At 37.0% G+C, this 26835-nt stretch overlaps 1 protein-coding gene across 2 annotated transcripts in view; it reads right to left on the minus strand.

Moving 5' to 3' along the window:
- MED14 (mediator complex subunit 14) overlaps positions 1-26835 on the minus strand; it is a 66423-nt gene that overhangs the window by 31753 nt on the left and 7835 nt on the right. For both annotated transcript variants that reach the window (XM_034649777.1, XM_002913484.3), the window contains exons 4-14: positions 20717-20890; positions 19945-20074; positions 19343-19471; positions 18920-19027; positions 18242-18374; positions 16880-17030; positions 16278-16389; positions 10033-10158; positions 8092-8170; positions 3842-4001; positions 371-565 (exon numbers count right to left, since the gene is read on the minus strand). In XM_034649777.1, the coding sequence (XP_034505668.1) occupies positions 371-565; positions 3842-4001; positions 8092-8170; positions 10033-10158; positions 16278-16389; positions 16880-17030; positions 18242-18374; positions 18920-19027; positions 19343-19471; positions 19945-20074; positions 20717-20890 (1497 nt within the window). The remainder of the gene's footprint in view (positions 1-370; positions 566-3841; positions 4002-8091; positions 8171-10032; positions 10159-16277; positions 16390-16879; positions 17031-18241; positions 18375-18919; positions 19028-19342; positions 19472-19944; positions 20075-20716; positions 20891-26835) is intronic.

Below are 26835 nucleotides of genomic sequence, written 5' to 3' on the forward strand. Positions count from 1 at the left end.
TAAAGAACACAAGTAGGTAAAAAAGTACAGGTGATGCAATTAGGTAAGGCAGTTAAACTACTACAGCTCAAGGTTAACCAAAACAAATGTTATGCATTGACCAAATATTTATTGAGCAAATATTTCGACCTAAATACTGGAAATTTATGTAAATATTGTGTAGTTAGCAAACTCTCTTGCGGAAATGGTGTATAATTAATGATTAAGAGAGAGGCATTTTCAAGAAAATGCAGAAAATTGTTACTTACACCTTATTGCCCCCCCGTCTCTTACAAACCAGATCTGATTCTTTTCCATGTTAAAAATGGTGAAAGAACACGACAGAGTTAATACACACAAATCCTGTGCTCACTTCTGTATGTGATCCCACCTTGCGCTTGGGACCGGTCCTAGGCTGTTTGCCAGGTTTGGTGCGAAAAACCAACTCCTGGATGTTTTCCTTGAACTGCTGCAGCACGAGAGCCATGACAGGGGTGTCCTCACGTTCCGCAGCATTCACAGACATGAAGTAGTACTTGTACGATAGCTGCGTGGGTTTATTGGGAACCTCCAACATCTCTACAACCTAAGAAGGCCCAAGTTAGAAATGAGACTCAGAGAAATGAGTGTTGCCTATTTTCCACCTTATAGCAACCTTATATGGTCTTCTTTAAACGAGGACAAATCAATTCTCAACAAAAAAGCATTCCTATTAAATATACACTTTGTTCTCTAAAAAATAGATCAGACGAATAAAAGCAAAAACCATCACAAACTATAGCAAATGGACCATTTAGACTATTATAGCATCAAGTGTTCTGGATATTCATACCTTAGCTTAAAATACTGTATGCTTAAGTCCAACAGATCAGCTGGATTTTCTAGAATGGTATCTATCTATTTCAAATTGCCCTATTTCCCTTAACCATTAAAACATCCTAGAGGGCGCCCAGCTGGCTCAGTCAGTAAAGCATGTGACTCGATCTTGTGGCTGTGAGTTCAAGCCCCACATTGGGTATAGAAATTACTAAAAAATAAAATCTTAAAGAAAAATAAAACTTCCTAAGAATTCCGCTGTTAGAGCAGAGAAAAATGACAACTCACTCTCACAACTGGAAGCGTATAAAAATAAACCCTGATCAATATGGTCATTGTGAGGATAATGACACCACCACCAACTGCCAACGCTGATACAGAGAGTACTACACACCGCATACTGTCCCAAGTACTTGGTAGAGGTTAATGCATTCAGTCCTCCTAATAACTGTAGAGAAGGGATATTGCCTTCATTTTTCTGATGAAGAAACTGAGGCACAAAATACTTAAGTTACCTGTCCAAAGTCTCAAGAGCTGAGAAGTGATGGATTCATGCTTTGATTCCAGTTTGGCTCCAGAGACTTTGCTCTTACGCACTATAGCAGCTTACTGTTTTCAAGTTCTACCTAAAATTTAAGAAAAGTCCCCTAAATACTTCAGGGGGAGAAATAAATGCCAGTGGACCATTGCTCTAACCAACATATGCTTTTCTGTCTCTCTTCCTGCCTCCCTTCTCTCCCTCTCCCCATCCCCTCCCCACACACTCTATTCATGAAATTTTTAGGCTAACACCTGATATCACAGTGATGCACCTGAGGAAATGGAAAAGTTAAAAGGAAAATGGATGCTTCACCAGAGAAGATATACAGATGGCAAAAAAAAAAAACACATGAAAAGATATTCAATATCATCAGTCATTAGGGCAGCATAAATTAAGACTACAATAAAATACCACTATACGTCTATCAGAATGGCTAAAATTTATTTTTTTAAAGATTTTTTTTAAAAAAATTTTTAAGTAATCTCTACACCCAGCGTGGGGCTCAAACTCACAACCCCAAGATTAAGAGTCGCATGCTCCACTGACTGAGCCAGTCAGGTGCCCCCAGAATGGCTAAAATTTAAAAGTTATAATACCAAGTGCTGGCAAGAATGCAGAGCATCTAGAACTCTCTTGTATTGCCATCAGTAATGCAAAATGGCCCAGCCACTTTGGAAAAGAGTTTGGCAGTTTTTTATAAAGCTAAACATACACTGACATTATAAACTAACCCAACAATCCTACTCCTGGTTACTCATCCCAAAAAAGTAAAAACCTAAGTTCACTAAAAAACCCCCACCTATATGCAAATGCTTAACTGTAGCTTTATTCATAATTGCCCCAAATTGGAAATAACCCAGATGTCCTATCACCAGAGACTGGTTAAACAAACCATAGTACATCCACACCATGACTACTACTACAATTACAGGAATGAACTGTACACCTCACAATATGGATGAAAATCAAAGGCATTATGATGAGTGAAAGAAACTAGGCTGATACGCAAACCTATATAGACAGAAAACAGATCAGTGGTCACTAACTGAGAGTGGGGGGAGGGTCTGATTATAGAGGAGCAGCATGAGAGCATTTTGGGGGTGATGGATCTGTTCTGTGTTCTGCTGAGATGGGGATTACAATAGTGTATGCATTTATTACAACTCAGACATAGTCTAAACTTTTCCTGTATGTGAATTATATCTTAATAAAGCTGACAAAAGTAAAATGGCAGACATTAAAGGCAGCAAGCCTTTCCTCTGTTCTTCTTAATGTCCACAATAGTTTTTTCCACTTCTATGAATGTATCACCAAGTAAGAAATAAGAAGGATGAAGAGTAACATAAATTCAGTTTTGGTCTAAGCCACATGAAACACATTACTGCTTTATAATAAATCATTAGTCATTGAAACTAATGTCTGGTTTCTGTTGATACTAAATAAGGTCAGAAATAATAAAACCATTCTGTCTCTGGCTGAGTATAAGGATCTTTGTGTGTTCATAGGTTTGATTATGCGCGTATTCTGAATATCATTTTATATGTAGACCAGGCAGCTCACTAAGGACAGAGACAACAATCCTTTCTCACATACCAAATCTAGTTCAACAACTGAGGTTTTAAAATTCAAATAAAAAGTGAAGTTCACATCAATGACAAACCTACTGCCCTATATAAATAATGCTAACCTAAGATATGTCAGGCTACATAGGGTATCTTTTTTTTTAAGATAGTTATCTTTTAAAAATATAGCTCAAAACCTTAAAAAAATTCACTCCCACTACCTTCAACCAACAATCTTGAATTAAGTTTTTTAAACATCTCAGATTCTTAGCCAAAAATATCTATGTGGTATACACAGAAATTTCTACAAACAGGGAAATATATTTAGGGCGAGTTCATATTTCAAATTCTTGCAACTTTTAACCAATTCAAAGATCTCAAAGAAACTAAGAAGAAGACACCTAGAAAGAGTGAAAAAAGAGTAAGAAAGGATCTTACTGTGTCCTGAAAGGTACATGCAATCAATAAAAATGCAATTAATAAAAATCTCTATGTATATGCCTTCAATCAATAAAGGATGAGAATATAAAGCTACTTTAGCCAGCTGCTTTTAAAAGGATGCATTATGTAAGTTAACATTTGATTAAAACCAAGCAAGTTTATCTGACACCAAAACATCTCCACACTTTCACAGTAGTTGATTTCAAAGTTTTTCCTCCCATATACAGATGCTTCATCCCAAGCAGAAACAAGGCCTCACTACAGGAAAGATCTGAGGGTGAGGGATGGAGACATACCTTATATTCCCCAACCCTGCCTGATCATTGTATCATTTCTTAGACACGATTTTCCTTTCTCCCCCATCCTTACCTCCTAGGTTGAGAATCACTAAAGTCGAATATCCAATAAAATACGTTTGCAAATTAAGTTAAGCAATAAATCATGTGAGATACTAATAGAATTACTTAACTTGATCACCAAAATCCCCCCTTTGCATACTTACAATGTAGTACTGCGGAAGACGGGTAAGTTTAATGAACAGCTTATTCTTAGAAAGGTTTCCAATAGGATGGGTTGAGTAATTGGACAGCTGCAATGTTTCACTGCTTATTGTAGGCAGATGTTTTATAGATTGTTTGCAACGCTGCTGTCCAAGCCAAAACCTTAATTGAAAGGAGAAAATTCACATCACAAAATCATAGATTCTTCTGAGTAACTGTATGCAACCGATTTGTAAACTGACTACTGAAGACCACTAAAAAATAACAATCTGAAATTTAACCAAACTAGTAAAAAGACACATAACCATAATGATGAATCATTTCTCCAAGTTCTGCATTGGTCTGTTAGTTCTAGCTCTAGTTTAAGGAGTTGAAACTGTGAAGTGAATGATTTTGATTAGTCATAAGGCAGAATTAAGAAGTATTAAGGCTGGGACACTGTAGCAGTGTCTTAAAGAAAATGATGGCTTTCCTATGGTTTATAAAGACAGCAATAACTAACCTCAACATCTTTTATAAAATGCCTGAGGTGTTTATAAAGCAAAATAGAATAATAAATAGGTATAAATGTACCTAATTTTTCTAGTATCACTAGAGATATACAGTCCCAGTTCCTATACTGTGTATGTGTAAAGTGATAGTTATATCTAGAGGTGCCAATATTAATTACCTTTTTCCCCTCTTCTCTCTTGGTTAAGCCACCAGATTTCAGTCTGATCTTTTTATAGTATTCCTCTCACTTCTTTTATTTGATTAGCTATCCTTGAGGCTAGACACTGTGTGTGTGTGTGTGTGTGTGTGTGTGTGTGTGTGTGTGTGTGTGTAAAATATATGGAAAAAGTACTAGTCACATGCAGCAAAATCATGTCATAAAATGACTGGTTCACAAACTCTCACTGGTTCACAATGAAATAACTACAGAAAATAAGAATATGAATTCAGAAACTTTCCACAGCAACATAACAATTACAACAACATCCAAGCTCACAATCAGTAGGCTGGCCTTGTTGCACAGGGTATAGACCAGTCTGGGTGCTGCTGCGTTTGTGTAGTGAGCTCCATGTGGTACAAACTCTGTACTAGTCACATGCAGTAAAACCATGTCATAACATACAACATTTTAAGGGTAGTTTGTCACCTATTACCCAAAAATGTATAAAGTCTAGAAAGCATCTTTTTTTCACTGAAAAACAACTTAAATTTATCTGCAACTTCACAGGATCAATTGCTAGAACTGGCTACAATGAAGGAATGAAGATAAATGTTTGAAAATGCAACAATACTTGCTCTTTTAGATAAAAGTTAAAAATGAATGTTCTGAACTTGCCAAAAGTGCTTTCAAATCTCTACTTCCAGTCCCATCAACATGTGAGACTTTGTGAGACTGAGATCTCTATTATGTATGTTTTTAAAGAAAAAGAGAAACAGTTAAGATATACATTATCTCCTGTGATTAGCATCATCATCAACCCAATCTAGATCAGTTACAACAAGCAAGAAACAAGCTTATTGGTCACATTAAAAATTCTAAATACAAAATAATAGTAATACAATATAAATTCTAAATACATACAAATGTGTATTTATATAAATTATAAATACAAGATACTCTTTTCAAAATACATATGGAATTGCCAGTTTACTCTTAACTTTGTTTTGATTTCATGGAACAAAAAATGTGAGCCTAAGAGTGATTTTTCTGCATTAACTGCCTATTGTACACATCCAGTGAAAAATGTGTACAGATTTTTTAATTTTTAGACTGTTTGTTCTGATTATATTTACTGAGATGTAATTTTGTTGGTTCTTACAATAAAAAATTGGGGTTTATATTTTACACGTTTTTTCGTTTCTTTTTTGTAGAATTTCTTTTCATTGCACATTATAAGAAAAGTAATCACATGAACAGATGCTCAACATCATCAGTCATCAGAAAAATATAAATGAAAAACAACAATGCAATACCTCGTTACACTCACTGGGATGGTTATAGTCAAAAACAGTAACAAGTGCTGGCAAGCATGCAGGGAAACAGAAACCCTCAAACACTGCTGATGTGATTTTAAAAAGACACAGCTACTCAGGAAACTAGTTTGGAAGTTTCTTTAAAAAGTTAAACATAGGGGCGCCTGGGTGGCAGAGCGGTTAAGCGTCTGCCTTCGGCTCAGGGCGTGATCCCGGCGTTATGGGATAGCCCCACATCAGGCTCCTCTGCTATGAGCCTGCTTCTTCCTCTCCCACTCCCCCCGCTTGTGTTCCCACTCTCGCTGGCTGTCTCTATCTCTGTCAAATAAGTAAATAAAATCTTTAAAAAAAAAAAAAGTTAAACATAAATTTAATGTGTAACTCAGCGATTCCATTCCTAGGGGAATGAAAATGTACGCCTACACAGAGACTTACACATGAATATTCAGAACAGCATTATTCATAATAGTCAAAAAGTGAAACCACCCAGGGGTACCTAGGTGGCTCAATTGGTCAGGCAGCCGACTCTTGATTTAGGCTCAGGTCAGGATCTCAGGATCATGAGATCAAGCCCCATGTCAGGCTCCTGCTCAACGGGAGTCTGCTTAAGATTCTCTCCCTCTGCCCCTCCCCCACTTGTGTGTGCTCTCGCTCAAAAATAAATAAATCTTAAAACAAAAAAAAGTGAAACAACCCAAGCATTCATCAATTTATAAATGGATAAACAAAATGTGGTACAAAGCCATATAAGGGAATATCATCCAGACATAAAAAGGAATTAAGCTTCGATACCTGCTATAAAATGGATGAACCTCAAAACACTAAGCTAAGTGAAAGAAGCAAGTCACAAAAGACCACATACTTTATCATTTCACTTATAAGAACAGAAAGTAGATTCATAGTTGCCTGGGACTTAGGTTGGGAATGGGGGTTAACTGTAAATGAACACCTTATTGAGGTGATGAAAATGTTCCAAATGTCCTAAGATTGGATTGTGATTGTAGTTGCAAAACTCAGTAAATTTACAAGTCATTGAATAATACACTTAAAATGGGTGAATTCTATGGTACCAAAATTATACTTCAGTAAAGTCATTTCAAAAATATTAATGTCCCATGATAGAATAGCAATCAACTAGTCATTCACCAAAGATCATCTGAGAAGCACTATTTTAAGTGATAACCAGGGGACCTTTCTTTGAAATTATGTGTTTAAGTACAGAGACACATTTGATAAGTTTAAGGCTTTGGGGACTTAGCTTTCGGGTTTTATGTTCTATTTCTGCTAGCTGGACTGCCAGATAACCTTGAGTTACGCAAGATGTGAGGTATTAAGCATTTAAGTATTTAAACCTTATTTGTTTAGCCAAATGCACAAAGATATGCTACATCACTAAAAATTTTGGAATGCGTTACCCAGAGTAATGACTATCATTTTTCATATACGGTTAAACTAAGCAGCTATTCAAAAGGAGGCTCCTAAAACATTATCTATCTACTGGCATTAAAAATCGTATCTTGTTAATGAAAACATTACTTGATTATAGTGAAGTCTTCAAATATTTATACAACTCAAACTGGCAAAAGGAGAAGGGGTAAGGCTAGATCACAAAATCAACAGATCTCTCTGAACAGTCTAGTCCCTCCCCCCTTCTCCATTTGCCAGTTTGGGTTTGATCTCTGAAATTTATTTTTTTATCCCTTGGAATTGTTTTATTAATTTTAAAAGAGAGTTTGTTAGAGTCACCATAATGGTACCTCTGTGTACCAGGATGGCAATGAAACCTCACAGAATTATCTCTAGCTCCATTTTTAATGTTCTTTGGTTTAACAGTATGAAGCATTCAAAGGATTTTGAGACAGTATTGAATGACAGTATTACAGAAGCAGAAACAACTATTCTGGAAGTGTCAGCTGGTAGATTCATACCATGAAGATTATCTGGGGTAAGAACAAATAAGACTCTATTGCAGAGAACACTAGAGTCAATAAAATTCACTGTGTAAGTGATTTGTACAGTGCTTTTACAGGAGGAAATGTGGCAAGGAATGAGAAGTAGAGTGTCATGTCCTTCATACCTGTATTTTCTCTGGAGGGGAACTGGATACAAAACCCTGCCATCTCAGCCCTATTCCAAGAGAATTTCAATTCCAAGTACCAAAAGGTGCTCAAGTTTCAGGTCATAAACATCAAGGACAGTGACTGATCAAGAGTAATGATGGAGAAGAAAATATATCATGTCAAAATAACTTTCCATTTTTAGTCTTGAGCTAAATAAATAAGCTTACTTTAGTTGCTGAATCCAAGGGATAATTCGTTTCATATCATCGTTCACAGACTTCTCCATATCATCCAGCGTGGCCTGGTCTACAGAATACAGCACTTCATTAATTCACTGCTTACATGAGCCATCAAATATTTAAGATAGCCCAAAACTTAACATGAAAATTATTGTTTTAGGCAGCAAGTAATGTTATTTTTGAGTCAGAGAAAAACTAAACTAAATGCATCATTAGGCATAAATTAACCGAATTTGTTTACCCTCTTTAACATTTAAAGAGAGTTACAGGTAAGACAACTAATTAATATCAAATGTACACTAGCAGGAAGAACAAGTAACAAATACATCAAGTAACAAATACATGAATTAATTCTTTTTAATTCCCATTTTAATTCCCCAAACTCCTGGTATAGTTAATATTTTTCACTTACATGTATTTCAAACTCCTAGTATTACTAAGCTTAAAACCTTAAAAATGCAAAAACTACACAACTCCATTAAAATGTTTATTTATTAAACACAAATGATTTCTGGCATAAGCAAGAGCTGTTGGCTTAAGTTCTGCTTGCTAAATGTCACTCAGAATTTTTAATGACACCAAAAAATGTTATAACAGCATGTTGCACAAAAAGCAAAACATAAAATGATTTCAACTAAAAAAAAAAGTATAGAGAAAATGAGAATAGCACTGCTATGCAAATTCATATGTTGAAGCCCTAAACTCCTAATGTGATGGTTTTCAGAGGTCGGGCCTTTGGAAGATAATTAGGTTTAGACAAGGTCATGAGGGTAGGACCAAGGTCATGATGTGATTGGTGTCTTAAGAGACACCAGAGAGCTTGCTTGCTCTCCTTTCTGCCACGTGATGACAGAGAGAAGACCTAAATCTCCCAGCCAGGAACACAGCCTTCACCAGAACCCAACCATGCTGGCAACCTGATCTTAGACTTCCAAACTCCAAAACTGTGACAAAATAAATTTCTATTGTTTCGGCAACCCTCTCTGTGGTTCTTTGTTATGGTAGCCTGAACTGAGCCAAGCATGTATCCCCTGAAACAAGAATGACTGCTAACAGGTAACTATTTTTTGTTTCTCTCACTTTTACATGTTTATCTTCCTTATTTATGAGTGTGTATTATGTAAATAGTCAAGAAAACAGTTAAATAGAAAAAAATTTTGAGGAACGAACAATTGCCTTGTGCTTTGGAACCACAGTTAAAAGGTAATTCCTAGGTGTGCCACTTATCATTTAGCCAACATAAATGCAATGTGATTCAAGTAATGAGACCAGTCTTCCATGAACAATTCATAGACAAATTTATCTTTATACAGTATAATCAGAAAACCTTTTATTTTCACCAATCTAGCTTAATACTAATTTCAAGCAGTAAATGTGCTAATATGTGCAAGAACACTGTTCCATTAGCAATACAAAAACACTAAGTGCCAAGTGGTTCATCATTTCAGAACACCAACTTGGTAACAGATCATGTTAGAAATCCAATGTTAATGTCTACTATGTTTAGGCCAGGAAAAAAAACCCCTCTTCTCCAGGATTCTGTACCGTAAATCAACTTTTAGATGTTTACACTGTCATGAATTTGCTCTTCAGCCATGAGTGACATCAGAATCCTCTGTAGCTGTTTCCATGTCACCCAACTATTAGTGGTAATATCATTAATCTAAAAAACATCAGCCATCAACGTTATTCTTTTTACAAAACAACATGAATGCACTTCATGTTGGGAAGTTTAATTTTTGATACAAGAAAATCCAAAGTAGACTTAAAACTGGCCTCAAGGAACAGGCGTCAGCCAGAGTTACTCCTTCCACATCTACTTTCTGTACTAATACCACCCCTTCCAATACCCAATGGCAGAAAAATTTTAGTTTGCTTTTGTTTAACACTCTTCTTTATGCTGAGTGACTGTATCACTGAGTAACTTACCAAGTCCATAAAGCATCAACTGAAACATTCCAGAATGCAAGTCTACAAAAATGTGCAGACACTCTGAGTTACCGCAGGGCTCCAGGATGGGAACAACAAGAGATGGAAGAGCAGTCTCTATGGAAGCTGAACGGTTAAGAACGAAAAATTATATTTCTATCTGAATATTTTCCAGAAAAAATTATTTTTCAGTGAGTAGAAACAAATGAACTATCAAACAATCCTGAATGTTAGAGGAAAAACATGATTTTGCAAAATTGGAATAGTACTATTATGTCAATTAGTAGCTCAAAAGGAAGAATGTATTCCTTGAGGTGACTTGAAACAAACATACCCCTCTCAAATACTACAGCAAAAAAAAAATCGCAAGATTCCGTAAAAAGGGTTAAAAGAGCTAGTGAAAACATGAACTTCATCAGTGAGCTGAGTTCTAGTTTTACTTTCATTCAGTAATTACTAAGTAGCTTTTAAGGATTTTCTTTTTGATACAATGGGAAGAAAACTGGTAAATAGAATAAATTTCATCTAAGGCCTCAATATTTTCAATGCCATTCTTCAGAAACAGAGGTTTTCTGGCAATTAGGGCCCGTGTGTTAAAAAAAAAAAAACAAAAACAAAAACTTGAAAACCATTAGGCATTATTGCTTATATAGGAAAAATTTTTTTCCAGTTATTTATGTAACCTCATTTTCAAGTCACAGATGAAATAAGAACATAAGCAATTGTTAAACACCAATTCCCAAAGCTGCCCATATACTTGTTCTAGAGCTTCGTAGTATTTCCACTAGGCCCAATTAACTCTTCCCTTAATCCCACAAGCTGGCACAACAAAACCCAGGAAAGGAGCAAAGCACTGAAAGCACAGCCCTGCTGCTCAGACTGAGGAGTTATAAAAGGAATATGCTCTTCTAGTTACCACGTTCCTCTAACGCTACAGCACAGAAGAAAAGGCAGGCAGTGAGGAGAGTGGTAATGTAGGCCCAGCCTTTCACCAGGTGACTTCTCTGTGCTACTTTGTTAAACAAGAACAATAACATCTTCCTGTCCATGCCATGGGTCCTTAGGAGGAAGAAATGACAAGTTTGTGAAGGTGCTTTAAAAAGCAAAGTGCTCAACAATGTACATTATCTGTAGACCTTTATGAATCAAAGAAACAAACCAAAACCTCTTATTAGGAATTTGCACAATAATTAAAATGGGTGAAGTTACCATTGGTGCTATCTACACAAAAAAATTATCAAACAAATTAATAAAGCCAAAAAATAGCAGGAGACATATTTAAGCAGATGAAAACAAATTTCTTTCAAGTAGTCTACTACGTATCTGTGAAAAAATGTTTAACATACAGAGCCAGCAGAACTGTCACCTAAAATAAACACAAAAGAACAAAAAGGTACAAATTTTTTACAATATTTTATAATTCAGAGCAATGTGAGAAATTAGTTCAAATTACGGTTTGCTGAATTTACTGTTAATATAACAAACAGTGCTTATAGATTTGAAGCAGGATTGCTGATTTTTAACACATATCTGTACTGTTATAATTCCTAATGGATTAGAAATGTATTCTTTAAAGCAAAACCATTTTTATTTTTTGTTCTTTTTCTTTTAAATTCAATTAATTTATAGGGTATTATTAGTTTCAGAGGTAGAGTTCAGTGATTCATCAGTCTTATATAACACCCAGTGCTCATCACATCACATGCCCTCCTTAATATCCATCACCCAGTTACCCCAACCTCCCACATCCCTCCCCTCCAGCAGCCCTCAGTTTGTTTCCTATGATTAAGAGTCTCTTATGGTTTGTCTCCCTGATTTTGTCTTGTTTTATTTTTCCCACCCTTCCCCTATGCTCCTCTGTTTTGTTTCTTAAATTCCACATGAGTGAGATCATATGATAATTGTCTTTAGCAAAACCATTTTTAAAGCGGAGCAATGGTGTGAAACTCATTCCGACAATTAGGATAACAATTATAATTTCAATCTGATTATCAAAACTGAGTATTCTTCAAAAGACAGGGCAGAGAATATAGAAAGCACAGTCCAAAAGATAAATACTTTGATGTGTATCCCTAATAACCGCCAATGTCCATATTTTTCTTTATAGAAAATAAAATATATAAGGCCCTAAGCATTTAAAGGCAACTGATTTGAAGGTATCCAAAAAAGGCAAAACTTACAAATAAAACACAGAAGGGGAATTAAAGGCTGTGCAAGATGACAGGATGGTACACTACTTTTTCCTCCACCGGGAATGTATATAAATCTTCTATTTTCCATATCTATTTATTGAGGACCAGATGAGGAATGGACCAATACATAGTAATATAAAGTGTGAACACTAAAGAGAGGCAACTAAGCCCAGTTAGGAAGAGCTAGCTGTGTGTGGTCCACAGCTTCCGAACGGCCCTCAATACCGATTCTGGCACTCAAACCACAACACGAAGGCTTTCAAGAGACAGGAATGCTGCAAATGGGGCCACCTGGCAAAGTGACCTTAAGTTCCTTGCACTGCCTTTTTTTGACCTTTTCTTCAAAGTTCTGCCTACTCTCCCTCGAGACATTCCCACCCCCATGAAACAACACACTGCCATCTAGACTGTGCAAAACCTGCTGTCTGTACATTCCCCAGCCCTCCCCGAAATGCTCCCTTGTCCAAGCTACTCATATCCTTGGCTTATTCCAGTGAGGAGTGGGAAGAAAAGCCAGGTGATTAAGGGTGATTGCACGACAGGATTCAAAAACAGTCCTTGGTCCCAGTAAAGGATGTGACTAAAGCATGTTTTCCCATCACAAAAGGGATCAAGTAAGACTGCATGAAGAATACAAATGCACAAACATGAATTTTAAAACAAGTTAAAGCATATGTCGTAAAATGGTGGATCAGCAGGCCCTTTCCTATAGCAGTCCTCATTTCCAGAACTGTTCTGATTAAAGCAGGTCTGAGGAGCCCAACCCCACATGCAAGAGCCTACCTCTCCTCTGAAAGACAGCAGGGTCTCCAAAGCACCCTTCTCTCACACCCAGGACTCTACATACACGCAGAACATGAAAACCACTGCTGGAGCACACTCCCGCTAGAGGTAGAGATCCCGGAAGAGCCTGGACTAACATCCTTGAGTTACAGAAGAGAATGGGGCCCAAAGAGTGTCACTTGTCCTAGAACACGCAGCTCAACTCAGACCTTCCGGCTGCCCAACCAATGAGATCTCTACAAAATGGCACTGAAGGAAAATCTTTGCAACTTATATCAACAAGGCACAAAACTATTCCTATGTAAATACTTGGTTAGTCTATTTTTCAAAGTAATTTAAACAACCCCTGGGCAATCACACTGAGTTTTTTTACTTACTACTACTACTAAGCCTTGTTTATGGAGGATAGTGAAGTAAACCAGAGCCTATCAAAAGATCACAAACCTCGATTTTCCAGTCCCAACAAATGAATTTTAGAATTTTACTATTTTGAAAAGTTAGAAATAAAAAATTAAGATTGCAAAAATCCTTAAAAGTCTTAACGAGGGTGCCAAGACAATTAAATAGGAACATTGGTTTTTTCTTTTTCCAACAAATGTTACTGAAACTGCATACCCCCAAACAAAAGAAAACAGTTGGAACCCTACTTCACCCCACATTCAAACGTTAGCTCAAAAAGTAATCTAAATCTAAATGTAAGAGCTAAAACTATGAAATAGTAGATGAAAAGATGTTCAAGAATCATTAGGCAAATGCAAATCAAAACCACAGCGATACACCAGTTCACACCCACCAGAATGGCTAGAAACCAAGATAGTAACTGGTATTGGTAAGTATGCAAAGAAACTGGAAACCTCACAACACACTACTGGTGATGGGATTATAAAGTGGTGTTAAACGTGTAAAAAGGTAAAACATAGAGTTAACATATGGCCCAGCCCTTCCACTACTAGGTACATGGCCAAGAGAAATCAAAACAGGTCCACACAAAAACCTGTACAACAATGTTCAAAGCAGTGTTACTCATCATGTGATGTGGGAAACAAAGGCAGAAGGAAATGTAGATAAAATTAAATGTCCTTATAACCCGCAGCCCAGTGACAAATACTTGAGGCATGCAGAGCATAACACTCTTCCAGGAAGCTCCCAACTGTCTTAACGTTAATGCCTTGCTAGAGGGAAAAACAACCTTGGTTTGACAATACCAAGGCCTCAGGTTTCCCCAGTCTTCTTTCAGCACAAGAAAATCCTTTTGAAACTTCCCTGATCTTTACTTCCCCCTACCCCAAAGTATGTCATCAGTTGCTCCTCACAATCCCAGGGCAGTAGCTTTCTCTGCCCACAGGTCCTGTCCCCGTGCTTTAATAAAACCACCATTTTGCACCAAAGACGTCCTAAGAATTCTTTCTTGGACACTGGCTCTGGACCCCACCAAACACACCAACATCCAAAAACTACATCAGATGCAGCCACATCAATGAAGAATGGAGAAGCAAAATGTGGTGTATCTGTACAATGGATTATTGGACAATAAAAATGAAGTACTAAAGCATGCTTTAACATGCACAAACCTTAGAAACATTATGCTAACAATATGCAGACTACACATTATATGATTTCATTTATCTGAAATGCCCAGAAAAGGCAATTCTAAAGAGACAGAAAGTAGATTATTGGTTGCCAGGGGCTGAAGGGAGGGATGAATGGGGGAGTGACTGCTAATGGATACAGAGTTTCTTTGGGGGATGATTAAAATGTTCTAAAATTAGATTGTGGAGCTAGTTGTACAACTCTTGAGTATATGAAAAACCACTGAATGAGTGAATTTTATGTGAATTTTATCTCAAAACTATTATAAAAAAAGAAGAAAATGGGACGGGGGGGCGTTATGTGTGCTTTCTAACCCCAATGAAAGTGTTTGTTTTTTTTAAAGATTTTTATTTACTTATTTGACAGAGAGAGACAGCCATCGAGAGAGGGAACACAAGCAGGGGGAGTGGGAGAGGAAGAAGCAGGCTCCCAGCACAGGAGCCCGATGAGGGGCTCGATCCCAGGAACCTGGGATCACACCCTAAGCCGAAGGCAGACGCTTAACGACTGCGCCACCCAGGCGCCCCCCCCATGAAACTTTTGATTATACTTTCCAATCAGAAATTTTAGGTATGTATTGAACATCCTTGCTTGAGGGATTAAAATGGGGGCGGGTGGGAGATGAGGACTTCCACTGCATTTTATAATTAAATTAAAATTACCAAAACCTGATAAATCTACTGTTAAGCCCCAATGGGGCTAGTGGGCGTGCCCTTCAAACACGATTTAATTCCAACACTTGCAGTTTTGTTAAGTTAAGCTGCCCTTCCCCTTAGTCTTTAGTTTGTTTCAGACCCTCTTTTATACCTCTTTTCTTTCACTTTTTTTGAATGACTATTGTATTCTAAATACAAATTTATTTTCCTGTCTTTCCTTCAGGTAGTATTTTTACCTAATTCATCAAAGTTGTACCAAAGAAGCTGCTTTTTAAAGTATAATGGACTGAGTTGGCCTCTGTGATGATGAAAGGCAGTACCTTTGCTACCAGAACTATTAAAGACATCGTATTTTTATGGCACTTCCCCTACAACAGCTCACTAAATTAAAGGCTGCTCACTGTGGGCACAAGGTAATCACAACCAAAAACGACTGGGGTAGGGACAGTGAATATGCTCATTATGATACTGAGAAACTATTTCTAGGACGAAAGCACTGGCTTTCTAAATGATTGCCCCCAAAGCTCTAAACATACTTACTAAGTAGGTAAACTTAGACGATTCTGCACTATGTGTGTATCTATATTTCTTATCTGAATCCTGCTAATATATTAACAATTCAAAAAAAAAATCTTTAAAAAGACCAGGGATAAATTCTGCTTCCCTCAATGAGGCATATTTTATAAATAACATTTTAAGTATCTGCAAAGCTGCCTTATTCTTAGAAGACCTAAAAGAAATAAGATTCATAGTAAGATGTTAAAATAACTTCCATTTCAATAGGAAAAAAGCTTTAAGGAGGTTCAATATGCATACAATTCAAAAATAAGGCCAAGCTAAATAAGTAAGAAGAAAATAAGAGAAAAATTAGGACAAGCTTGGTAGATCACAAGTTTAAAATGCAAAAATGCCCAACGCCCACAACAAAACCAGAAAAAAAAGTCAGACTAAGAAAGCTGCTTCATAAAAGTGGATACTAACATAAATAAAAGAAAGGCAGAAACGCCAGTGTAAGAGAACCTACAGTTTTCGTTGGCATTGAAGCCTCTCAGAATGGCCTTCAGTTCCTGGAGCTTCTGATGAGCTCGTGCATGGACACTGTCAATCAGGAGCTTTTCTATTGATAAGTGATCAATCTGCATAAACAAGAACGACAGACTCGTATGTGCAATTTAAACATATTTACTTAAAAGCCCGAGAGTAGATTATTGTGTTTCAAGATAGTTCCTTTTAGAATCACACCAGTAAAAGAAAGCTAGCTTAAAGTTAAAAAGAAATATACAGTATATGGTACTGGTAGGTACAAGACCACAGCTAACATTTTGGTAAGTATATATCAAGACAGTATACGTATTGGTTAGCAGTGATTAAATGGCAGAACTTCAGAATAAAATGGTGATCTGACCTAAGTTAAAAAATTTGAAAGAACATTTTCAAACTTATGTATATAACATTAGTTATTAAAAAAAATGCAAAAGCATAACATTTGTTTAAAACGAGTTTCATAAAGGGTTTTAGGAACAACTGGGTATTTTAAAGAATTTGTGTTAAAAGTTTAAGTATAATTATTAAGTTATATATATTCATTTAATCAAAACAATATTAAAATATATTGAGATCTTTTACCTTCATGGCCCTTTCTACTAATTTGGAATCAGAAGCTGGCAAAGGAGGATCATGAAAAATCTGTAATGGCTTAGAGACATCATTTTCATCGATTTTAATTGTAACTTTGTGAACAGATGCCGTCCCTGTTTTTCTCCCAAGAACCTGTTGACTGGAGAAAAAAAGAAATATTTTCTTTTTTTAAAGATTTATTTATTTGAGAGCGAGAGAGCACGCACACACAAGTGAGCACAGGCAGAAGAACAGAGGGAGAGGGAGAGTGAATCCCAAGCAGACTCTGCACTGATTGCAGAGCCCAACATGGGGCTCGACCTCATGACCCTGAGATCAAGACCTGAGCCGAAACCAAGAGTTGGATACTCAACTGACTGTGCAACCCAGGCACCCCAAGAAAAAAGGAAATATTAATAAAAAATTTTTTCCAACACAGCCTGTTAACTTTTGGAATAAAACAGAAACAATCTATTGTGTACCTTAGCCAGTGCCTAGAACATGACAGGCCCTCAATGTTTGTGGAGGGAATAAATTAATATTGGGAGGTCGGCTATTCTATAATCCAACACAATATTTGATTTACGTCCTTAAAAAAAACCACAATTTAAAAACAAAACACATGCACACAAATGAAAAAAATCCCAAAACAAAACAACCTGCGTTCTAAGACATGTCTATTAATCTCTGATTCTTTTACAGAAAATGGGAATCAAGCAAAGTTCCAAGGAATCCAGGACTGTAAACAGCCTGATACTGATTTTCCCCAAAACCCTCCCCAAAAAAGATTTTAAAAGGCACAATTCAAAATGTAAAACTGTGATAAGCAAGCATGTTTTAAAAATATACACAACAAGTATAATGGTCTTTCGAGCAATCTGGCATGAGTCCAGAGTAATCTAACTTTTAAAGAATATCAAGTCTTACTACAAATACAGGTCTACGTATTTAAAACATGCCACGTTCTAAGAAAGGGGTCAGTTATAGATGTCCTATGTGGTTTATATGATCCTAGGGACCTTACTATATAAAATCATGTTGCTAAAAGGTACACAGCTATTGGTATGTAGTAAATCAGATGCATGAGAGAAAAAAAGAAAGAAAAAGAGTATTAACAATCATAGCATGGGGGCGCCTGGGTGGCACAGCGGTTAAGCGTCTGCCTTCGGCTCGGGGCATGATCCCGGTGTTATGGGATCGAGCCCCACATCAGGCTTCTCCACGATGAGCCTGCTTTTTCTTCTCCCACTCCCCCTGCTTGTGTTCCCTCTCTTGCTGGCTGTCTCTATCTCTGTCGAATAAATAAATAAAATCTTTAAAAAAAAAAAAAAACAATCATAGCATGAACTCACCAGAATCAACTTCACTTACTTCCAAACTGAGAGGGAGAGACACTTTCCAGCATGGTACCTTTCCACCTGCACAAGGTCTCCCCACCGCTCTCGGATTAACATTAGAGTTTGGGAATGTAGCACTTCTAACTGAAGCGATAAGCAGAAAGAATCTGATGGGTCTCGTTAAGAAAACTTAATAAATCACTACAACAGCCAATGAAGTACAAGCAAACTTCATTTAACGAAAGCTCTATTTCCCCAAAAGCTGGCTATGAAAGAATCTTCTGGAACTCTATTTCTCCAATGACATATACTAAAAAGTGTTGTAATTTGTGGCACAATTTTAGAAAGAAGTTTTATATTTAATTTTGAACCAACATAAACAAACTGTAAGGTCCAGGTTGCCTGCTAATTCATCACAGTTAGAGAATATGAGTAGACCAAATAGCACTATTTTTTTCTTCCAGGTAATACTATTTTAATTCATTTTTGTTTTTACCTGCAAAGTGAACAGTAAAATTTAAAATTTGGTTTATTATAGATGTATAATTATTCCTCACATTGACCTGTTCCCCAGCCCTGTTTCTAGCCCCAAAGAGGAAGGGGGAAAGGAGTTTAGTCTGCTACAGTTCAGCATGGGGGGGGGCAAATGGAAATGCGGGGGAGAGACACACAAATTCCTTACAAATATATGTCTCAAACTTCAAAAGGATACGTAGGCAGTTATACATGTCCTGAAGAGGTTTTTCATCAGCAAAGAGTCTAGACTGCACCAGTTGATGGATAAAGTTGATTTGCATACTATGAACCAAGGCTCGCCCATCTTCCATTGGCAGGAGAAAAGAAGGTGGTTAATCAGAAAAGTGTACAGATCATATTATAGTACCAACTAAGGAAGAGTACACTAACACTAAATTAAAAAAAAAAAGGGGGAAAGAAAAAAGAGCTGAAGTTATCTTTTGAAACCAGAGAACATTATACTTGAGAAACACTAAAGCCTCTATGGATCAGTAGGTAGGTATGAGCATCCCAACATCTGCTTCAAATGACAGAATAAATTGCTAAACATTAATTATTCTGCAAGACTGTTTCAATAACATAAAAACATTAAACATCTGAATTAATATTTATGATTTACCTCCTGTTTCCTTATCCTCAACTAGAATTTCTAGCTTGAGAAGACGCCATGGAACATCTGGATCATCTCCCATCACGGTCAAGGTGGCTTCAAATTCTCCCTCAACTCGAAACTTCACCCGGCCATTTGCTTTTAGAAGAAGAAAAAGATGACTACTTGCTAGAAAATAAGCAGCTTCCTGCTAACCTAGAACATTCAGTCTAACTTAAAAGAAATTTTAAATAGCTTGAAAGTTCTTTCATAAGTGCCCAAAGAATTTAGCAGTTCCTGCATAAGCAATAGCCAAAGGCAGTTAACACTTCTAACATCAACTAACAATTTTCTCTTGAGGCATAACTCTAGGGCTTCTTTTCTCCTCCGGTCCCAGGTGATCTCCCTGCTCCCAGCTTCACATACCAGCATTTTATCTCCAGGTACTAAAATTTTATCCCCAGGTACTGAAGAGAAATGATCGGGTTGACAAGTCACATACTTGAACACCACCTGAACTGCAGGCAAAAACCTCAAGATAGTATATCTTCAAATGAAACCCCAAAAGCTTTTTAAAAAAAATTCTAACAAGTCAATTCTTTAAAAAAAATTAACAAATTTCAGGTACATACCAACTGTAAGATTTGCTAACTGAGGAGGAAGATCTGTGGTCACAAGCCGATGTCTAAGAATCTGATTGAGCTGGTGAAGTGTGGCTTGTTTCTCAATCTTGGTTATTGGGTCTGGAGGGATAATTTTATCCTACAAAAAAAATTAAGTGATTTAAAACAATGTACAAAGAGACACAATTTTTACCTGTGCCTGTCTTAACGCAATATTTTTGTACTTTGCTCAAGAGAATCTCAACACTCATTTCTGCCGTCTACATCCAATAATAGTGACATGACCATTACTATCATGCTTTAGAATGCCAATGATTCCACCAGTCACCCAGCTAAGATAGTAATACAACACGATCTTCTTCATGCTCTATTTATAAGACCAAGTTCATGTCACTAGATGACTTCTACCACTTCTTAAAAGTATAAAATACAATAGCACCAAGTCAGTAAAAAACTACCACGATAGTACTTAAAAAAAAAACTTCCAAAAAGCAACTAGCATGTAGTATTTTCACATCTGAAATAGATTATAAGTTAATGTGCACATGTTTAACCTCATACACACACACAAAGATTCATCCATTTTGATAGTTATTCACATTCTGGCCTCAATTTATTTAAAAATATCACAATTTAAGTTATAGAGAAAAAAGTGAATTACATGAAATAATTGTTTTAAAAATACAAAATAGTTGTTTTGTTGGGCTCCTTAATAACAGAGTAGACTTCATTACCAAATCCTTCAACTTTTAAGAAGGGGAATGGGGAGCAATGCACTTACCCTAATGCAGGTGGGCAGTCGTGGGTAAGACCCAGTAGTCAGTACATCAATGGCATATGGGATGGCAAAACTAGGCAGGCGTGCATGGACTAGGGCATCTCTAGCTAACGAGGCCAGGCGATCAGCAGTATCCACAAACAGAATGGCTTGCTGATCTAAAAAGCTTGAAATCATCTTTTAAAGGAAAGGGTAAATGTTTTAAGCTTCATTGATAACGAGCTGCTTTGCACTTCAAATATCATTTATTCATTCCAAAGTAAACTTTGAGGAAATTAAATACAGTTTTCCACATTTTGAAACATTTAAGAAATTTCCCAGTAATGTGAAGAAATATTTAATACGTTCGTATTCGACATTAAAAACAATAACTTTCTTTCACTTTAAGTAAAAGATTTTCTAATTTCTTTCTCCATCCTTAACATTACATGTACATATCAGAAGTTAGGAAAAATAAATAGAATAAAATGCTTTTTACTCTCATAGACTTCTAGAGTTGGCTGGTAACAAAGTAGTTAAAAGCATGGACTCCTGGACCCAGACTGCCTTAGTCTTAATTTTAACTCTGCAACTTACTATCCGTATAACCTTAGGCAAGTTATTTAGCCTCTCTGGGCCTCGGTTTTTTCAACTGTGAAATGGAGATAATGATTTCCAACCTCGTAAGGTTGTTCTGAGAATTAAGAGTTAATGCACATAGGGTTGCCTGGGTGGCTCAGTCAGTTAAAGTATCCAACTCTTGGTTTCGGCTCAGGTCATGATCTCCTGGGTCCTGGGATGGAGCCCAGTATTGGGCTCTGTGCTCAGCAGGGAATCTCCTTGAGATTCTCTCCCTCTGCTCCTCCCCCTACTTGAGTGCTCACGCACGCGCGCTCTCTCTCAAATAAATAAATCTTTTTTTTAAAGAGTTAATACATTATAAAACCTTCAGAACACTGCGCAGAACACAGAAAATACTCCATAAATGTTGCCTGTTGTATGAAATACAGGCCAACTTCATGACCCAAACAGAAATCCTTTCCATCAGTTCTCTACTGAATGCATTTCATAAGGATACCTGAACTAGCTCATCACAGAGCTGAAAACTACTTCCTTGAAACTTTTATCTTGTATTCTGGAGCAGTAATGTCTCTCATGTCCTTCAAATGGAGAAGCCCACCCCATCTCCAAGCTAAACATCCCAAGTCACTTCATTTAGTCTATCTCCAAATTTCCGACTCACCACCCTTGTTCTGCTGCCTTGGAAATGCTCCAGTTTTTCAGTGGTCAACTTAAAACATGGTATCCAGAATCAATACCACATCAGACCACAATTAATACCAGAACACAATGCCCTACATTTTCTCAGTATTACCATACTCATTTTTATTATCTGATCTTCACAACTCTAGGAAATAGACAAAATCAGGTAATTACTATCACCTTAGAGATGAGAAAATTGAGACTTAGGTTAAGACATCTGCCCAAAGAAAGCCAACAATCAGAGAAACTGGACCCAAAAAATGTTTCTTCTCTTAGACTGCCCAGAAGTGCTACCTTGCATGACTACTAAAATGGATTTCTATCAATGCCACCAACATTAACTTATTAGCAGCAATGACAGTGCTAACACACAGCAAGCTGGGAGTCCACTACAAGGCCTTGAATTTTGCACATGAATCTCTACCAAGCAAGGTCCTTTTTCATCCTGAAACTAAAGCAGGACTGTAATCTGTCTGATTCTAAACACATTAAAACCATTTGGATCCTACTTCTCTCAACTTTTTTTGAAGATTTATTTATTTATTTATTTGAGACAGCGAGAGAGTGAGTACGAGCAGGAGGGGCAGAAGGAAAGAGAGAGAGAATCTCAAGCACACCCTGCACCAAGCATGGAGCCTGATGCGGGCTCCATCCCACGACCCTGAGATCACTACCCGAGCGAAAACCAAGAGTCAGATGCTCAGTCGACTGTGCCCCTACTTCTCTCAACTTCTGAGCTGGTTTTTATTCAGATTTAGATCATCCCAAGTCTCCAATCCAGAACACTGTAAAAGTGCTTATCAGACCAAAGCCAAGGCCAAAGAATAACACAGACCTCCCTCTGGGAAGACATGCAGCAACCCTGGTGGGGTACTACAGTTCATACAGCCCACATTGCTCCACCTTAAACGTGGGTAATTAATGAAACATTCTTGACACTACTCTGACTCAATTCAAAATACGCTAGCTTCAGTTATACTCCTCTGACTTAGAAATCTAATGAATAAACATACAATTTTAGTTTTTTTTTTTTTTAAAGATTTTATTTATTTATTTGACAGAGATAGAGACAGCCAGCGAGAGAGGGAACACAAGCAGGGGGAGTGGGAGGAGGAAGAAGCAGGCTCATAGCAGAAGAGCCTGATGTGGGGCTCGATCCCATAACGCCGGGATCACGCCCTGAGCCGCAGGCAGACGCTTAACTGCTGGGCCACCCAGGCGCCCCTACAATTTTAGTTTTGAGTAACTTTTTAGTAAAACTACACAGGTCCCTAACGATCATCACATTCTTTTTTTTTTTTTTAAAGCACTCACGCGCCAGCTGTTAATATGGTTAATAATATTCTTTCAAATTTAACTGAGCACTTTATAGACATTTCTCTAAGAAAAATACATAAATGGCCAAAAGCACATGAAAACATATTCAACATCACTGGTCCGCAGAGAAATGCAAATCAAAACCACAATGAGATATCACCTTCACACCTAACAGGATGGCTAGAATCAAAATGTCAGACAATAACAAGTATCGGCATGCAGAAAAACTGGAACCCTCATACATTGATGGTGGGAATGTAAAATGGTACAGCCATTTTGGAAGACAGTCTGGCAGTTCCTCAAGTGATTAAACATAGTCACCATATGACCCAACCATTCCATTCCTAGGCATATACCCAAGGGAAATGAAAACATATGTCCATGCAGAAACTTGTACATGAATGTTTACAGCAACATTATTCATAACAGCCAACAACTAGAAGCAACCTAAATGTCTATAAACTGATGATAAACAAAATAGAGTAGATCCACACAATTCAACTATAAAAAGAAACAATGTACTACTACATGCTACAACATGATTGAACCTTGAAAACGTTATGCTATGTGAAATAAGCCAGTTACAAAAGACCCCATATTACGATGCCATCTATATGAAATGTTCAGAATAGGCAAATCTATTGACAGCAGATTAGTGCTTGCTTAGGGCTGGGGAGGGGGCACCTGGAGGCAACAGCAAAAGGCTACATATTTTCTTCTTGAGGTGATGACAATGTTCTAAACTGACTGATGGTTGCACATACCTGAATATACTAAAAACCACTGAACTGTATACTTCCAATGGGTGGATTGTATGGTATATGAATTATATCTCAATAAAGCTGTTTTTTAAAAAGCTCCAGGAATATGAGAGATATTTTCTTTTTCTTTGATAAAACATGATCAAGACTGTTTTACCGTTAGAGTTATAAACTGTGTATTTATACACTGTTACACACTTAATATGTCTGGTGTGGCTAAAGATCATTATCTATTAAGAACCTCAAATGAGACTAGGTAACTAATCATTAGGTTGAGAGCAGAAGAATCAAAACATGAATAATCCTCTAACTCTCCAGCTGATGGACCTTATGCCTGACATAAACACATCTGTATCTACATTCACAAAACAAAAATACCGAAACTTTATATAAGGTCAACATGAGACTTTATTCAGAATGTGACTTACTTGAACAGCCAATTCAAAAAACTAATAGAAGAATGCTGAACTATGAATTAATGAAAGATGAATTATGATATGACTCAATATAAAAACCAAGAGTTTTGGATTTTCCTTGACATTATGTTACTGAAGCACAACTCAGTAGTATTAAACAGGTAACTGAAATACCCATGATATAATTAGGGATTTAACACCAGGTTTGAATAATTGAATACTTGGATTTGACATACTTCAGTGACACCTAACTTTTCATTGCAAGTATGAACATCTTTAAGAAAAGATTACCCCAAGTTAAGTAATTATTGAAAAGAAACCCTAGGCTTTTCAGAAATATTATACCATGCTTCCTCATTTCAGCCAAAATGGATTTACTACATTTGGTGTCCAAATTTCCAGAACAATGAATTATAAACCTTTCTGATAAGTAAGTTTGGTATAAGTCTATTTATTAATATTTCTAATCAAAACTATTCTTCTGGGACACCTGGGTGGCTCAGTCATTAAGCGTCTGCCTTCGGCTCAGGGCGTCATCCCAGGGTCCTGGGATCGAGCCCCACATCGGGCTCCCTGCCCTGTTGGGAGCCTGCTTCTTTCTCTCCCAACCCCCCTGCTTATGTTCCCTCTCTCGCTAGCTGTCTCTCTGTCAAATGAATAAACACAATCTTAAAAAAAAAAACAAAACAACAAAAAAAACCTACTCTTTGAATGATGCTTTACAGTGGACAAAAGACCTTCTGAAGACAAACTTTAATTTCCCTATCATACCAACAGACAGATGAATCAAAGAACATTTCCCCCCATGAAAAAACAATATACAGGGTACAAAATATTCTCCCTCTAAATAAACCTGTGATCGAGGTTATATTTCAGAAAGAGGATAGGTTACTCCTATAGACAAAAGATACGGGGCTAGAATGTATCTTGGTAGAATTCTTCCAGTCTTGTCACTAGCTTAGTTGGTAGAGCTGGAACTGAGTATCGACTTGAATGAAAATTGGGTTTTATTTTTAACTTAAAAATTATTCTAGAATTTACAATTCTCAACTTCTTCACAGCCGCTTTCCTCCTTTCACTTTAGCAACTTTCACATAGGCTCTGTGTCTAATGATGAGGAACCCAGTAGAACCGAGGACAGTGAATGCAGAGGCTACAATGGGGGAGAGGTCAGGAAATCACGTGCAGAAACTCAACTGTGTCCTAGATTCCTTTCTGAAGTGGGATTTTACGGAAGAGGCAAACCCTGATAGACCTGCAAATGTAAAAGTACTATAAAAATATTTTCAACTTAGCCTGTCAGGGTGCTAAAAAGAAATTTATTATGGTACCTCTATACTGACCAGGTGGATGCTCATTTTAACTTATCCAGGAAGTCTAGTAAACTTTAAAAGAATTTGAAAAGGACTCAAATAAAATTTAAACAATGTAAAGCTGTTTTTCTGCCTTCGCTGATAAAAACTGATAAAAAAATTTTTTAATGTTATTACATAATTGAATGGAAAAAAAAATATGAGCATCTTTGTCAAGCTTGGAGAATCTACCTACTTTCCAAATATAACTGACAGTGGCTGGAAGGTTACTTGGCCTTGTAGAGCTGACCTCAATTAAAGTGAATAAATGCTCTCATTATTTTAGGACTATTCACTTTATGATAATTACTCTACCCTTTTCAATATGAAAGGGTACTCTACTCTCTTCCCATTCTCCTCACTGGAAGTGACAGAAGTAAAACAGAAAGGAGTAATCATGTGTTTCGTTTGTTAACATGGTGCCATCCTACCCAAGTTATGAGCTATGAGCTTTTTTTTGGGAGGGGGGAGGCAGATTTTAGCATCTTCACTACCGGTCACTCCTTTGAATTCAAAAGTGATTTCATAGGCAAAGACTATGAGCTTCTTGAGGGTAGGGGCTGTGCCTTACTTAAATCTCATCTGCCATACCCTATACCCTGTGCTCACTAAAGGGTTTGGAGAATCAGCAGATAAATAACACAGATAAATGCTGTTATCAGCTCTGTGACCTTGAAGAAGTCATTTAGCACCTAAGAACTTTATTCCCTCACCTGTAAAACAAGAAGAAAATACCAACTCTGCCACACTCAGAGGGTTTTCAAGAATCAATAAGCAAAATTCAAGGAAGTACTTTGTACACTCTAAGGAAGTGTACAAATGTAAAGCTGTGTCCCCCCTATAGTTCAAGTCTCATATTTAATGTCTTCCAGAATAATGTCTCCAGATACAGCCTATTCTTTTTTCCTGCTCAGGTGATCAAATACTAAGTTTCTACAGAAATATATAACACTTTTTTTTAAAGATTTCATTTATTTATTTGAGAGAGAAAGACAGCGTGGGAAAGCACGGGGGAGGCGGGGGGGGGGGGGGGG

Source organism: Ailuropoda melanoleuca, chromosome X, assembly GCF_002007445.2.
Source record: "Ailuropoda melanoleuca isolate Jingjing chromosome X, ASM200744v2, whole genome shotgun sequence".
Classification (NCBI taxonomy): Eukaryota; Metazoa; Chordata; class Mammalia; order Carnivora; family Ursidae; genus Ailuropoda; species Ailuropoda melanoleuca.